Genomic DNA, 16853 nt, shown 5'->3' on the forward strand with positions numbered 1-16853 from the left:
CTGCACCTCTGTTCTGACATGGCTGTTTTATCCAGCAGTTCATGGTACTGCACATCTGCTCTGACATCACTGTTGAATCCAGCAGTTCATGGTACTGCACCTCTGCTCTGACATCACTGTTGAATCCAGCAGGTTACTCTACTGCACCTCTGTTCTGACATCACTGTTGAATCCAGCAGTTCATGGTACTGCACCTCTGCTCTGACATCACTGTTGAATCCAGCAGTTCAAGGTACTGCACCTCTGCTCTGACATCACTGTTGAATCCAGCAGTTCATGGTACTGCACCTCTGTTCTGACATCACTGTTGAATCCACCAGTTCATGGTACTGCACCTCTGTTCTGACATCACTGTTGAATCCACCAGTTCCTGCTCCTGCACATCTGCTCTTACATTACTGTTGAATCCAGAAGGTTACTCTACTGCACCTCTGTTCTGACATCACTGTTGAATCCAGCAGTTCATGGTACTGCACCTCTGCTCTGACATCACTTTTGAATCCAGCAGTTCATGGTACTGCACCTCTGTTCTGACATCACTGTTGAATCCACCAGTTCCTGCTCCTGCACATCTGCTCTGACATCACTGTTGAATCCAGCAGTTCATGCTACTTCACCTCTGCTGTGACATCAAATGTTGAATCCACCCGTTTGTGCTACTTCACCTCTGCTGTGACATCAAATGTTGCATCCACCAATGTGTGCTACTTCACCTCTGCTGTGACATCAAATATTGAATCCACACGTTTGTGCTACTTCACCTCTGCTGTGACATCAAATGTTGAATCCACCAATGTGTGCTACTTCACCTCTGCTGTGACATCAAATGTTGAATCCACCAGTTGGTGCTACTTCACCTCTGCTGTGACATCAAATGTTGAATCCACCAATGTGTGCTACTTCACCTCTGCTGTGACATCAAATGTTGAATCCACCAGTTTGTGCTACTTCACCCCTGCTGTGACATCAAATGTTGAATCCACCAATGTGTGCTACTTCACCTCTGCTGTGACATCAAATGTTGAATCCACACGTTTGTGCTACTTCACCTCTGCTGTGACATCAAATGTTGAATCCACCAATGTGTGCTACTTCACCACTGCTCTGACATCACTGTTGAATCCAGCAGTTAATGTTACTTCACCTCTGCTGTGACATCAAATGTTGAATCCACCAGTTGGTGCTACTTCACCTCTGCTGTGATATCAAATGTTGAATCCACCAGTTGGTGCTACTTCACCTCTGCTGTGACATCAAATGTTGAATCCACCAGTGGGGTGCTCCTGCCCTCTATTCTGATTCACTGTTAATTCCATCTGTTCATGCTGTTGCATTTTTGTTTCAGCAACAATGTTGAGCCCATCAGTTCATGCTCCTGCTGTTCGAACATCAATTTTCAATCCATCTGTTCATGCTACTGCACCTCTGTTCTGACATCACTTTCATCAGCTCTCATTTCAGAATCCTGCTCTTACATCAATGTTCAGTCCATTAGATCATGCTACTGATCTATTCTGATAATCGTTCATTAGTCATAGTCCTGCCAACTGTAATGATATCAGTTTGCGGGCCATATTATAACAAGCCTGTGTATGTGCAGGCATCAGAAGCCAGTGCATCTGTTCATCCTCCCGCACCGCTAGTCAGATATCGATGTAACCTCTTCCACTCTGCTAACACATCAGCAACCAGACCTTTGTTTTTTGCTTTTTCGCTCTATTGCAGCTGAACCAAGCCCACCTGCATAAGCAAATCCACTCTATCACATCAGCACCTTGTCTATTGGCGTTAGCTCCTCCTCTCTATAGCATCTCCACCCAGTCTATCCATGTAAGCTCCTCCACCCTGCTATCACATTAACACCCAGTTCATTGGCTCATGCTATTTTACTCACTCACAGCTACACCAAGTACATCGGCGAAAGTTCCCCAAGCCTGCTATCACACCAGCACCCAGTCCATCTGTCTAAGCTCCTCCACTGTATCACTTCTGCATCCTGCCCATCAACGTAGGCTCCTCCACCCTGCTATCACACCAACACCCAGCTCATCGGAATCAGCTCCCCTACTGTATCACATCTGTACCCAGATCATCGGCGTAAGCTCCTCCACTCTATCACAACTGCACCCTGTCCATATAGGTAAGATCCTCCAATGTGCTGTCACGTCAGCTCCCAGTTCATCGGCGCTAGGTCCTCTACTGTGCTATGACATCATTACTCAGTCCAACGGCTTACTATCCTTAACTCTCTTGTGACGTCAGTAACTAGGACATTGGTGCACGCTTTCCCACTCTCTGTGACATTATCAGCTAGTTCATCAGTTTGTGCTATATTATATGGTGGCATTGCTGTCTGGGGGTAAGCTTGTCTATGCTAAACATGATAAAGACTATAGTTAGAAGAGCAGTGCCCCAAATAACCTCCTGTTCACATCACTGCCGTTTCTATTCTTGCATCCTATAATATTATTTTGGTTTCCCAGTCTATCAGTTCTTGCTCTGTTAGGACAAAAGTGCACAATCTATCAGTTTTTGCACCTCTCTTAAGACATCAGTGCCCAGTCTATCATCAGTGCCCAGTCTATCAGTTTGTGCACCTCTTTTAAGACATCAGTACCCAGTCTATCAGTTCTTGCACCCCTGTTAGGACTTCACTGCCCAATCTCTAAGTTTGTGCACCTCTGTTAGGACGTAAGTGCACAATCTATCAGTTCATGCACCTCTTTTAAGACATCAGTACCCAGTCTATCAGTTCTTGCACCCCTGTTAGGACATCAGTGCCCAGTCTATCAGTTCTTGGACATCTGTTAGGGCATCAGTGCCCAATCTATCAGTTATTGCACCTCTGTTAGGACATTAGTGCCCAACATCTAAGTTCTTGCACCTCTGTTAGGACATCAGTGCCCAGTCTATCAGTTCTTGCACCTCTGTTAGGACGTCAGTGCCCAGTCTATCAGTTCTTGCACCACAATTAGGACATCTGTGCCCAATCTATCAGTTAGTGCACCTCTGTTAGGACATTAGTGCCCAGTAACTAAGTTCTCGCACCTCTGTTAGGACATCAGTGCCCAATCTATCAGTTCTTGCACCTCTGTTTAGACGTCAGTGCACAATCTATCAGTTCTTGCACCTCTGTTTGGACATCAGTGCACAATCTATCAGTTCTTGCACCTCTGGTAGGACATCAGTGCTCAGTCTATCAGTTCTTGCACCTCTGGTAGGACACCACTGCCCAATCTATCAGTTCTTGCACCTCTGGTAGGACATCAGTGCCCAGTCTATCAGTTCTTGCACTTTTGGTAAGACATCAGTGCCCAGTCTATCAGTTATTGCACCTCTGTTAGGACATCAGTGCCCAGTCTTTCAGTTCTTGCACCTCTTTTAGGACATCAGTACACAATCTATCAGTTTTTACACCTCTGGTAGGACATCAGTGCCCAACCTATCAGTTCTTGCACTTCTGTTAGGACATCAGTGCCCAGTCTATCAGTTATTGCACCTCTGGTAGGACATCAGTGCCCAGTCTATCAGTTCTTGCACCTCTGTTAGGACATCAGTGCCCAGTCTATCAGTTCTTGCACCTCTGTTAGGACATCAGTGCCCAATCTATCAGTTCTTGCACCTCTGTTAGGACATCAGTGCCCAATCTATCAGTTCTTGCACCACGATTAGGACGCCAGTGTTCAATATCTAACAGAATCCTAACAGAATCATGGCTCAATGAATCCTCATTTCCATGCCTGGACCTCCTAGTCCCTCCTAACTACAACATCGCAAGGCTGGACAGACAATCTAAAAAGAAAGGAGGAGGCATTGCCTGCCTCTACCGCTCTTACCTTCTTGTCACAGAACTTTTGGCAGACACCACCGAATCCGGCGAATACCTCGCCCTCGTTATTTGCAGCAACTCCACCCAACTGTGCAACCTACAGATCTTTTACCACCCCCCAGACATGAACGACTCCTTCATCGACCAGCTCATGGAAATCATCACAGCTAAGATTCCCACCAATGCCAAAGATATTTTCCTAGGGGATTTTAACTTACATTAGAACGAACCCAAGGATTCACATCTCAGCATCATCAAAGACCTCCTGGCTGATCAAGCCCTGACCCAAGCCTGCTCACTACCAACTCATTCAAAAGGGGCCACCCTACACTGCATTATCTCCAAAGAATCAACTGTCAAACTTATGTCTATTGACCCATGCGACTGCTCTGACCATCATGCCATCACCTTCCATCTACCTGGCACCCACAAGACAAGAGCACCGCAACCAACGATTCCTAAACGCTGGATCAGAGACACCAAGAACTTGGACCGCAGTGAACTTGAGGCTCGCTGCAAACCCGACCTCCCCCCCTTCGCATATCACAACAGTCAGTGGCCTAAATGGTCACTACTCTGCCACTATAATGAACATCCTGGATGATCTATCCTCACTAAAACTGAAAAGAACCCAAATCAAAGACAGAAACCCCTGGTTCACAGGATACTTAATAATGAGAGGAGAGCCCTCCAGCAAGCTTAAAGATCCTGGAGGCAGCACTCCTCTACTGCACATCTAAAACGCCTCCGCCAGGTCAGAAATGTCTACAAGAGGAACATACTCAATTTAAAAAAAGACTTCTTCAGCACTGAATTAGAGAAAGCCAAGAACAGACCCCACAAGCTCTTCGAACTGGTCCAAAACCAATCTAATAAACTGGCCAAAACATCGAAAGAAACCCCCAAGTCTCTTATATCCTCAGATGAATTCTTTTTCTTCACCGACAAAATCTCAGCCCTTGGAAACGAACTCAGCTCCATCACATACCCTCAACCCCTTCCTGACCCGCCTCCTCCCTCCGCGATGCACCCACAGGCTCCACCCAAAAATCCTGCTCACTGGACTGTCTTAAAAGACTATGATGAAGACGCCATCTCTAAATTCCTATCTACCTTAAATCCGAACAACCATTTTAATGAATCGCTCCCTTCCAACTGGCTAGTTGCTGTCACCCAATCCATTATTCCTAGCTGGACTACAATAATCAACGCCTCCCTCCAACAGGGAACCATGCCCAACTCTCTAAAAGCAGGCCAAGTCTTCCCCAGTTCTTGCACCTCTGCTAGGACATCAGTGCACAAACTATTTGTTCCTGCACTTGTTTTACAACAAGAATGCCCACCCAATCAGTTCCTGGACCCCTGTTCAGATACCAGAGACCAAACTATCACTTCCTGAATATCTGTTGTGATTTCAGAGCCAAATCCTTTAAATCTGCTCCTGTGCCACCATTAGGAAATGTATGCCCATTCCATCATTTCCTGCACCTCTGGTGTGACATCAGTAATTCTCTGGCTCCTGCTCCTCTACTCCATAGAGTGCTTAATCCATCCATTCTACCCTTCTGATGTAAAATCAGGGTCCAGGTCATCACTTTCTAGTTTTGTACCTGTTCTGATTTTATTAAACTGTGCATATCCATTCCCCTCAGTTGTGACTCGAGTTCTTAAGCCAACATTCATGCTCGTGCACCAGCTCCCACCCCAGCAATGTGTGGTCCTGACCTTGTGTTAAGAAATCAGTGCCCAGTACATGCGGCTTGCACTTCTACTGTGAAGTGTGATCAGTCCTTCCGCATCCCTGTTGCAATGCCAGTGCTCAGTGTGTCATTCTAGGCTCCTCATCCTCTTTCCCATACATCAGTCCATGTTTCTGCTATATCAGTTCCCAGCCCATCAGTTAATATTTCTGCATTTGTTTTGTGACATAAGTGGCCAGTGAAAGCTCTTGAACCTTTGCCGCGACCTAAGCACCCAGTTTGTCAGCTCATGTTTCTGATTCTGTGTTGCGACATCAGTCCATGGTCCTGCATCTGTGTTATGCCATCTGTCCATCCGCCTATGCACCTTTTACTCAGTTGTGACTTTGGTGCTCGGTGAATATGTGTGTGTGCTTCTTCACCTGTGCTATGGCACCAGTGCCCGTTAATGCTAAAGCGCCTATGTTGTGACATGTGTGCTCTTCCGTCATACCATGCCACTCCTCCTCTTTTCAGGCATTAGTACCCGGCCCATCAGTCTGTTCCCGTTCACCTATGATGTGGTCTGATTGATCATGCCATCATGTCAGGCTCCTGCGACTGTGTTAAGGCATTAAGGCCCAGTCCTCGCTTCTGGGCCTATTTCCAGACATTAATGCACCTCTGTCTTTAATTAATGCTCACTCATCATTTCCTGCTCCTGAACTGTAACTTAACTTAGTCCATCAGTTCATAATCCTGTCCCTCTGTTGCGACATCAGGGCCCAGTCGATAAACTCATGGTCCTGCACCTGTGCCATGGCACCCCTGCTCAATCATCTGTGTGTGACCTGCATCTGTACTGAACATCAGGTGGTCCCATTCCAGCTGGTCATGCCTGCACACCTGTGCCCAGAGTTCAGGGGCCGGTTCATGCTCCTGCGCCTGTGCATTGATTGTAGTGCCAGTGGACTCTCCTGAATATCTTTGTAGGACTAAAGGCTCAGGAATCAGTCCATGCTCCTCCTTGTCTGTCATAAGAGCAGTGCCCACATCAGGCTCGAATGGCACTGATGTGACGTGTACTCACTCCATGAGATCGTGCGCCTATGCAGTAATGCAAGTGCTAGTCTATCGGCTGGTGTTTCTGCCACTCTTTTGTGACATCAGTGTTCAGTCGATCAATTCATGTTCTTGCCCTTGTCAGGGCTCATCCACCCCATCCAGCGATCCAGGCCCTTACATCTTTTCGTCGAGCATCAGTGCACAATACATTGGTTCTTGCTCCTGCACTAGTGTTGTGACATCAGGTACCAGTGCATGCTTCTGTACCTTTGTTGTGGCCTATTTATTCCATTGGTTTACGCTCTTATACCTGCCCAGTGGCATTAGTGCCCACTGGGTGCTTCTGTGCCTCCAGTGTTGGTGTCCAATCTTTCAGCTCGTGCTCCTGCAGCTCATTATTAGACATCACTGCCCAGTCATTCAACCCAGGCTCTAGAATCAGTGTTGTGACATCAGGTACCAGTGCATGCTTCTGTACCTTTGTTGTGGCCTATGTATTCCATTGGTTTATGCTCTTCTACTTGCCCTGTGGCATCAGTGTCCTTTGCATGCTTTTGTGCATCCAGTGTAAGTGACCAGTCCTTCAGTTCATGCTTCTGCACCAGTGATGTGACACCAGGTACCAGTGCATGCTTCTGTGCCTTTGTTGTGGCCTATGTATTCCATTGGTTTAGGCTCTTGCGCCTGCCCTGTGGCATCAGTGTCCTTTGCATGCTTTTGTGCATCCAGTGTAAGTGACCAGTCCTTCAGTTTATGCTTCTGCACCAGTGTTGTGACATCCGGTATCAGTGCATGCTTCTGTGCCTTTGATGTGGCCTATGTATTCCATTGTTTTACGTTCTTGTACCAGCCTGGTGGCATCAGTGTCGTTTGCATGCTTTTGTGCACCCAGTCTAAGTGACCAGTCCTTCAGTTCATGCTCCTGCACCAGTGTTGTGACATCAGGTACCAGTGCATGCTTCTGTACCTTTGTTGTGGCCTATGTATTCCATTGTTTTACGTTCTTGTACCAGCCCGGTGGCATCAGTGTCCTCTGCAAGCTTTCCTGCACCCAGTCTACCAGTGCATGCTTCTGTGCCTTTGTTGTGGCCTATGTATTCCATTGGTTTAGGCTCTTGGACCAGCCTTGTGGCATCAGTGTCCTGTGCATGCTTTGTGCACCCAGTCTAAGTGACCAATCCTTAAGTTGGAGCCCATGCAGCTCCTACCAGACATCTGTGCCCAGTCATTCAATCCTTGCTCCAGAACCAGCGTCGTGACATCAGGTACCAGTGCTTGCTTCTGCACCTTTGTTTTTTTTCTAAGAATGTTATCCATTGGGTCACACTCTTGTACCAGCCCGGTGGCATCAGTGTCCTCTGCAAGCTTTCCTGCACCCAGTCTACCAGTGCATGCTTCTGTGCCTTTGTTGTGGCCTATGTATTCCATTGGTTTAGGCTCTTGAACCAGCCTTGTGGCATCAGTGTCCTGTGCATGCTTTGTGCACCCAGTCTAAGTGACCAATCCTTAAGTTGGAGCCCATGCAGCTCCTACCAGACATCTGTGCCCAGTCATTCAATCCTTGCTCCAGAACCAGCGTCGTGACATCAGGTACCAGTGCTTGCTTCTGCACCTTTGTTTTTTTTCTAAGAATGTTATCCATTGGGTCACACTCTTGTACCTGCACTGTGGCATCAGTGTCCTTTGCAAGTGGTCAGTCCTTCAGTTGGTGCCCATGCAGCTCGTACCAGGCGCCAGGACTCAGTCCTTCGTCCATGTTGCTGCCCCTCTGCTGTGCCACCAGTGCTCAGTCAATTGTTCAAGGCTCCTGTTTCCATTTAATGTCAGCAGTGCCCAGTCCATTAGTTGCTTCTGGTGCACCTGTGCTATGGTATCATTACTCTGTCCTGCTATAGCTACAACAGTGCAACATCGAAAAAAAATCACAACTAGTTTTATAACAAAAATCACACCACCAAGCGCACAGAGACGAAGTCCCTGAACATCACTCGCAGCCCCGTTTCAATGATGTCTCACATGCCTGATCACCTACTGTGAACACCCACGAAGGGTGAGCGACAGGCAGCTTTACAAGAGATTCAATAACTACGAAATGTACATTAAAAAACACACTCTTTATGTCAGTCCAATCGTTATTATTTCTCACTTGCAAGGGACAGCCGCCAGCCTAGTGTGATAAAACATCAAGAGAAACTACAGTATTGCCGAAGTACTTGATAAGGAAGATTTTGAATATTTGAACAACTGATTCGCTGCAGTTAAAGTCCCATTCATTGTTAAGATTAAAGGGTCTTTAAAAAAGCTGAATATTTGGGATTTCGGGCTAATCCACTCCAGCAGCCATCTCGTGAACAGAACACGGTCTTCCTTCCACACAACCATCGCACCAGTATAGTAATGATATACCCCTAGATCAGGGGTCTTCAAACTGTGGGGCGCGACCCCCAGGGGGGCCGTGGAACGATGCAAAGGGGGTCGCGCCTTCACAGTGTCACTTCTGCCTCCAGGGCTTCAGCCCCCCTCCTCCCCATCCTGTGTCTCAGCCGGGCTGCTGCAGTCAGACCCCCCAGGATATAGCGGCATGGATTAGCAAATTTAGCGGCACAAAAATGGAAATTTAGCGGCACAAAAATGGAAATTTAGCGGCAATTTTGCGGCATTTTATTTGGCCCTGGACCTTGATAAAGCGGCCTCCAGTGACCCCATCCGTCACCCGTCCTTCCTTACACTCTTTCTGCCTCCCAATTCTCCCTCTCTTAGTTGTGTTTTGCCGCTTTTAGCTCCTCTATCTTCCTTCCTAATACACTCTTTCCACTGTCCCATTCAGCTTTCTGTTTCTCATGCCCCTTCCTTTCTGTGCCTCATTCACTCATCCTCTCTCACACACACACATCTTTCTCTCCTTATCGATATCTCTCTCATCAGCCCAGTCTCTTATCCCCTGTCCCTCTCTCTTTCCATCTTCGGATCTCTCTAGCACTCTGCCTCTCTAGTTCTCTCTTGTCTCCCTCTCTGCCTTCCTCGCCCTCTCTTCTCTCTATAACTCTCATACTTTCGTTCTTCCAGACACTGTCTTTCTTCCCCTTCCTCTCTCGCCCTCTTTCTCGCGCATTCAGAGCAAGAAAAAAGAAAAACAGATTTTTTTTCTAATTTAGAAAATCTGCTCTCCCTCTCCGTTTAGCAGGAACAATAATCACAAGCGTTATCTGGTCATTTTTAATGCTGTCTGAAAACTTGACCCCCAAGGAACTCTGCCACAAGTATTCTTAACTCATAAGTTATTTCTAAATACAGCGCCCCTTCCCTGAGGTAAGCGCCCAGTGCGGTAGCACCAGTTGCACTGCCCTAAAGCTAGCCCTGACGAAATGTAATATCCAAGTGAAGAAGTTCTAACTTTCGACAGCTATAATTCAAGCATCATTAGCGCGAGACAGCACTATGTTTATATGCAAAAAACCTTGGGAGATTGTGCCCCTGAGTTTCCCTATATTTTCTGCCACTCAGTGCATTACACAATGCAACTTGAATAAAATGAGATTTAATAGTTTGTAATGACAGTTACACTTTTACATGCGCTGGGGTAGCAGGTGCTAAGTAACCAACATCTCCCACTTGTCAGATAAAAACATCTGAATGTTCTGCAGGCTCTTGCGAGGCTGCAAATGACGAGAAGCTTGCACTTAAGTTGCTCATCTAGTCCAAAGAAAGACTCGATTGAATGAACCTGGGAAACTCCAGAGCTCAGCTGTGTCTAAGGAAAAGAATAAGCTTGCAGTGACAAAGCCTTAGCTGCGCCTTTTGTCTGCGTGTGAGAAGCGTGCAGAACTCTTGACCATTCTCCCTCTCATATGTGTAATGAACTTTACACATTTGCTGCTTGTTCTGTATTTGTACTGTCTGATGAAAGCTTGCACCACCGCAAGCCCCTGACACCTGCCAGAGCCGAGGATAACAGGCGGGGGCGTGAAAAACTAAGCCTCATTAACAAGTGCAAGGTCTTTAAATGACCTGTGAAGTACTCTGGTGCAGCCGGCAGCTTCGAACTGCCAGCCACACCCGAGTACTTCACAGGTCATTTAAAGACCTTTCACTTGTTAATGAGGCTTAATCTGACTGTCTGTGTGTGTCCCAGGAAGCTGCTGACACACACGAGTGGGGGGGGGAGGGCGGCGCGCACAGCCAGGCATTGTTTGTTTTGCTGTCTCACTTGTAAATATCGCGGCCAATATGGTTATTTTCGCGGCCATCGCGGTAATCTGCCGATTTCGCGATTTTTTCGTGAATCGCGAAATTGCGATAAACTGGAGGGTCTGTGCAGTGCAGCTCGCGCTCCTGGGGCCTCGGCTGGGCAGTGTCTGGAGTCTTATCTCCGGCCTGAGTTTTTCACAGGTCTTTAAAGGCCATTAGCATATTTACATGCCTTTGTTAACCGATTACCAAAGATTCGTTTTTTTATGGTTCCAGTACCCCCTGGGCCCCCACTCTGCCTATTTCTTACATTTGCATTTTTACACTTACTGCTGTAGTGTGAGAATGCATTTAATGAAAATAAATATAAAGTTGGGTTGCCAAAAGAAACATGCCTGCTATGTGTTGTTTAAAGATCCTGCAGAGGCCTACTCTTGACACTAAATTGAGTTATTAATAAAAAAGTATGTATTAATTAGGTATGTGACTTTTCTCTTTATTCTCTTTAATTATTAGTCATGGATCATTAAGGCATCCATTGAACACAATTAAAACTGCTTTCTATTTATATTTGCTGTTCTAAGTATTCACAGATAAGTGCAAAAAATACAGCTGTAGGTGACTGCTTATTTCTGGGCCATCAAAATAATGAGCTGGTAACCCTAATCATTAGACTGGAAGTTTGTTGCAGGATCAGCACATTATTTTTTTCCTCCACCCTCGAACCCTGATTAATGCCATTATAGCAATAATTTAACTTCTATCTGAAACCCTACACTTCAAGTTTTTGAGAATGCACCCTGCTTTCAGACTACTCACTTCTCATTCTCGCCTTCACTTTCCCGTTCACCCTGCACTCCCAGCGATCACAATACACTCACACTGATCACAATACACTCACACTGATCACCATGCACTCACACTGATCACCATGCACTCACACCGATCACCATGCACTCATACCAATCACCATGCACTCACACCAATCACCATGCACTCACACCAATCACCATGCACTCACACCGATCACCATGCACTCACACCGATCACCATGCACTCACACTGATCACCATGCACTCACACTGATCACCATGCACTCACACTGATCACCATGCACTCACACTGATCACCATGCACTCACACTGATCACCATGCACTCACACTGATCACCATGCACTCACCCTTGCTGCTCCCGGCCTAGGCCAGGTGAGCTTCTAATGTGGCAGCGCGTATTCCTGCGGATTGGGAGGCCCTTCAAAGAGGTTGACTAGACATCTTTCTGATGTTAATTGCTGTATTTTAGTTATAAACTGGTACTGATGGGGTGAAATCTTTCCTCAGTATTACTGTGTTTAAAAAAAATCTAAATAATAAAGCAATGCTACCCCAAAATACGCAGCATCACAGAACATTATTAACATTTTCTACTCACACAATTTAGTCAAGCCTGTCGCATAATTTGGTCCTCACCTTCCTCATAACCTAGAGGTTTAGAAATTTTTGTCAGGAGGGGGTCCTTACGCTTGAAAATGTTGACAGGGGGGTCTTGGCATCCAAAAGTTTGAAGACCTCTGCCCTAGATGCATCAAGCACCCAATTTGCTATTCCTTATTAGCGAAAAATAAGGATTTGCTAATAAGGAATAGCAAAAGGCTATGCATGAAGAACTCGCTAAAAAAATAGTGATTTCTTAAAATTCCTTAATTGCGACTCGCAAATTGCGAGTCGCAATTAAGGAATACCTCCCCATTCATTCCTATGGGCCTAGGGGCCCATAGGAATGATTGGGAAGACAATCTCAATTTGCGATTCTCAATTAGAGAATCGCAAATTGAGATTGCAATTTCAAGGGTGCCAAGGTGTCAAAAGGACACCCTGTTGCACCCCTGAAATCTGCATATGGGTACATCTTGCACACACACACATTACCTAAGGGCATGTTTGTGTGTAAAATGGAACTTTGAAAAATGCACTTTAGTGCATTTTTCAAAGTTTGTGCAAATTACCATGAAGTTCAACTTCATGGTAATTTGCTCCCCCTATTAGGGAAATCGCTAATTTTTTTTACTTTGTTGCATTGCAATTAAGGAATATCAATTTGAGATTCCTTAAATGCAATCGCAATTTAAGTAATCGCAATTTTGCGATTTCTTAACTTGCGACTTTTGCATTTGGGATGATGCATCCCAAATGCAAAAATACCGGTCGCAAAGGGGTAGATTCTCTGCCCTTTTGCGAGCGGTTTTTAGCTTGATGCATCTATGCCATAGTAAAGCGTCTAGAAGTCCGTCCCCCTGGAGCGAGCGATCTATCTATCTATCTATCTATCTATCTATCTATCTATCTGTCTATCTGTCTATCTGTCTCTCTCTGTCTATCTGTCTCTTTGTCCATCTATCTCCTATCTGTTTAATGATAGCTCTCTCTCCGTATCCAGCAATCAAAATATTTCTCTTTATCAATAACTCGTTCTCTCTAACTATGTGTGTATCAATCTAGCTCTCGATTTAACTACACATCTGTTTATCTTTAAATGCATGTCTTTTTCTAGGACTTTGCTGTCTGTATCTTGCATCTGGCATCTATAAATGTGTTTTACTTCAAAAAAGCGCATTCCTGTTTGTGTTTTATTTTGTGTTTGTACGGCCCACAGTCTGCTAGTAGTATCTGCCTATTTGTCTTTGTTCAGAGAGAAGACGGTGCTTGTTGGGGTAATAGGAACAACATTCGTGTGTTTTACATATGAGTGACATAAGAGGGAATGATAAAGCCCTCCGTTTCACGTGCTGGTGGCACAAGTGCCTGTAGTGTGCTTAGAGGACCGGCTGTCGGCTGCACTCACCCTGATTCCCCCAGCTAGGGTCCGCAGTCCTGTTATGTTGACACACACCACCTTCTCGTGCCCCTGCTTGCTAGAGGTTGTGTCAGCGCGGACAGTCTTATCGATCCAAGGACCTGTCCCAAGAGCAGACGCCAGAGCGCAGACCGCTTTACTGAGACATCCAAAACTTCAGGGGATCCACCCTCAGGCCACCCACCTTCAGGGCATCAGCGCTTCCTCCCATCTTGCGGATCCCACAGCGCAGCTCTCCGCGGGATGCGTAAAGCGCGCAAACCAGGCGCGCAGAGGAGCGCAGTGCGCACGGTTCTTGGAACGGTTTGAGCCGCCGCAATTGCAGATTACACATTTCCATGCATCACGCTGCTGCGTGCAGAGTGCAGTGAGCGAGGTAGACATCCCTGTAACCCCAGGCATCTTTCACTCTGTGATGTCAATCTGAATTGTTCCTTAAGAATTCGTGTAACTGCCAGACGGTGAGCGCAGCGTCTGCAGCGGAGCTGCGACAACCTCTAAAGTACACACACAAAAGAGTCCGGGGTACCACTAAGTGTCTGCCGCGTGCTCCTGTCACAACACAGGGGCGCGCAGCATTAAATCACGCGCTGCTAACGCAGACAGGCAGAGAGCGGCTCGCTCAGGAGGCAGCAAGTTGAGCAGCGGTAATGCTCTTTAACAATACTGTCCCACGTGTTTGTTTCCAGAGATTATCCGAACAATAATCCGCGCAGTTACAAGTGAACGCTCGTGCAATATGGCAAACGTGGGCGGCAGCAGCTTAATAAAGCAACCAATAAACATTGTTACAGCAGCGATTCGATTAAAGGCCCTCCCCGCAGGCCCCGCAGCGCTGAGGAGTGACACATTTACACCAAGCGGACGCGCGAGCTCCATAGTGCGTCTCTTAGAAGACATCTGGTAAACAACAGAGGTGTCTCCTGTGCACACTACAGCGCGCGGCCCCCTCGGGCTCCAGGGCTTCAACTTTCTGCCCCCCTGCACTTGACACTTCCTTCCCTGTGCATCTGTTCCGAGTGACCCTGGTCTGCTGCCGACAGACACTGCCCACAGCTCTTTCTCTAGTCTTTGCACACACCCTGTCACATTTCAAGCAATGCAGGTGTTACTATGGACAGTTTGCTACATCTACCTGCGATAAAGAAAAAACACAACGTGGACATCCAACTGAAACAAGAATTACAGTAAAGCAAGTTCAGCAGCGCAGTGATAAACCAAGACAGAGGCGAGGCGGCCGAACACAGCAGCACTATACCGCTGGGACTTACGGAGCACTGGCGCGGCATTATGCGCCACTTGCGACTTCTATAGCACGTCTATCTGTGAGAACAAACACGCAAACACCAATGCGAGTACTTTTCGACAACTTTAACAGAGTCTCTGCAGGAGCATTAAAGAACCAGTCAAGTGAATTCATGTTAAAGCCAAAATGCAACTGTTAACACCCTTTCACATCGTCCCAGACCCCACCAAAGCAGCGAACTCAGGGGTGCTGCCCTCTGGCAGAGGAAGCTGTTCTCCATCCAAGGCAAAGCGCATCCTCCCGAGCACATCTGTACTCGGAGGGTGACTGCTGGCCCCTTGGGAGGACCTGTGCTGGTCGCTAACGGTGGTGCGGCATGAGCAATGTGGCTGCCGTACGTGGCACAAACAGCACCTCCCACCCACCATGTCTTTCCGAGGCACAGAGCCCTTGGGACCCAGCACAATTAGTGCCATCCACTATGGCAACTTCTGCGCTGATGTACCCGGCTGCGCAGTGAGCTGAGCGTTCCCGGTGAGCTGGCAGCGCACGACAAAGGGAATGCAAGCAGGGCGCGCAGGATGCGCAGCAGAGGCGGCGTGCCACCTACCACGGCTGCTCCAGGTCCCAGTCTCGGATAAAGTCGAACAGATCCATCTCGGCTGGGGGCAGCGCTGTCCCCCGGCGCCAGGGCTCGCAGGCTGCATGCAGGAAGCGGCGGTGAGGATCGCGCCCTGTGTCCTGAGTGCTCCGAGCCCCCCGCACAGCGCTCCGCTACCACAGCTGCGATCCCTTCCCCCGGCTGCCAGCACAGCAGCAGCAGCACCGTCAGACGACCAGCTAGCTCTTGGGTAGCAATGGGAAAATGCACAAGGCAGAGGCGGCCGCGGGGAGGAGGAGGCGGAGCCAGCCGCAAACCGCGAACTGGAGACTGAAGAACGGTGGACTGGAGCGCACAGGAGCACAGGCTGGAGGACAACAGAGGCAGCGCGAGGGTCTGAGACCGCCCGCACGACCCGACGTCCAGCCCGGGCTTTGATGGCCGGCCAGGTGCCGGCTGTCAAAATCAGCTGCTGGGACAGGGTTCTCTGAGAAAGGGTCGGGTCACGGGCGGGGTCATGGCTCGGGGCGTCACTGACCCCCGGGCGCAGTCAGTCTCCATCAACACATAGCGCAAGTGTCCAGAGCGCCGAGAAGCCAGCGTGCCTCATTCACTCGTCTTCACCTGTAGAAGCGAAGTGGGTTCAACTGGACATTGTCTAGTGTCCTTATTTAACTATTGGAAGGAAAACGTACCGATTGCACGTCTGAAACGGAAAAGTGAGTTGATGCATTAAGTCGTACAAATGTAGACAGATTACATAACGCGTGGACACATTTTTCAGGGTGACACTTCTATAAAGCCACGGAAACGACTTTGCAAAGACCGCAATGAGACATCTGCGAGTTTGTTTGACAGTCTTTAGTTCAAATATGCTCAACTCGCGCGCCTTTCGACCCCGAACCTCCTGCGGCTCAGCTGGTGCTCACTCTGACTGAAGATCGTGTACGCACGGCCACGTGTACAATCACCTTTCATTCAGTCAAATTCCGTGCGTCTCTGCGCATACGCTGTGCGCGCGCTCTAGAAATACAAATCATACAATTAGTCACGAATATAATAGAAAGGCGCAGGACGCTTACCTACACAACGAAATCACAATCTTAGCTTTTTAACTGTCTTTGAACCTTCCTATTTTTTTTGTCAAAGTACATCTGCAGGTTTTTCTTCTTTATTCCATTCTATGTAGACGACTATATAATTAGATGTATTCAGGAGTTGTGGGCGGAGATGTAAAAATGTGACCTTTTCATTTTATAGGCATCTTGTACACTGCCATTTAATGCATGGAATGCTGCAGCAGCTGATGTGTTTGTACTTTGACTAGTTCAAGTTCATCATTAGGAAAGGGTGTGTCTCTACTCCACACCCCACTCGTCCCCAGAGTGACA

General features: G+C 47.5%; 1 protein-coding gene across 1 annotated transcript in view; it reads right to left on the reverse strand.

Moving 5' to 3' along the window:
- The window catches only part of AFF2 (ALF transcription elongation factor 2), a 941751-nt gene extending 926034 nt beyond the window's left edge, over positions 1-15717 (reverse strand). The window contains exon 1 of the mRNA XM_086918613.1: positions 15472-15717. Coding sequence (XP_086774739.1) covers positions 15472-15518 — 47 coding nt within the window. The 5' untranslated portion in view covers positions 15519-15717. The remainder of the gene's footprint in view (positions 1-15471) is intronic.
- Between the last annotated feature and the right edge of the window lie 1136 nt (positions 15718-16853).

This window comes from Lissotriton vulgaris, chromosome 4_1 (assembly GCF_964263255.1).
Source record: "Lissotriton vulgaris chromosome 4_1, aLisVul1.2, whole genome shotgun sequence".
Taxonomy (NCBI): Eukaryota; Metazoa; Chordata; class Amphibia; order Caudata; family Salamandridae; genus Lissotriton; species Lissotriton vulgaris.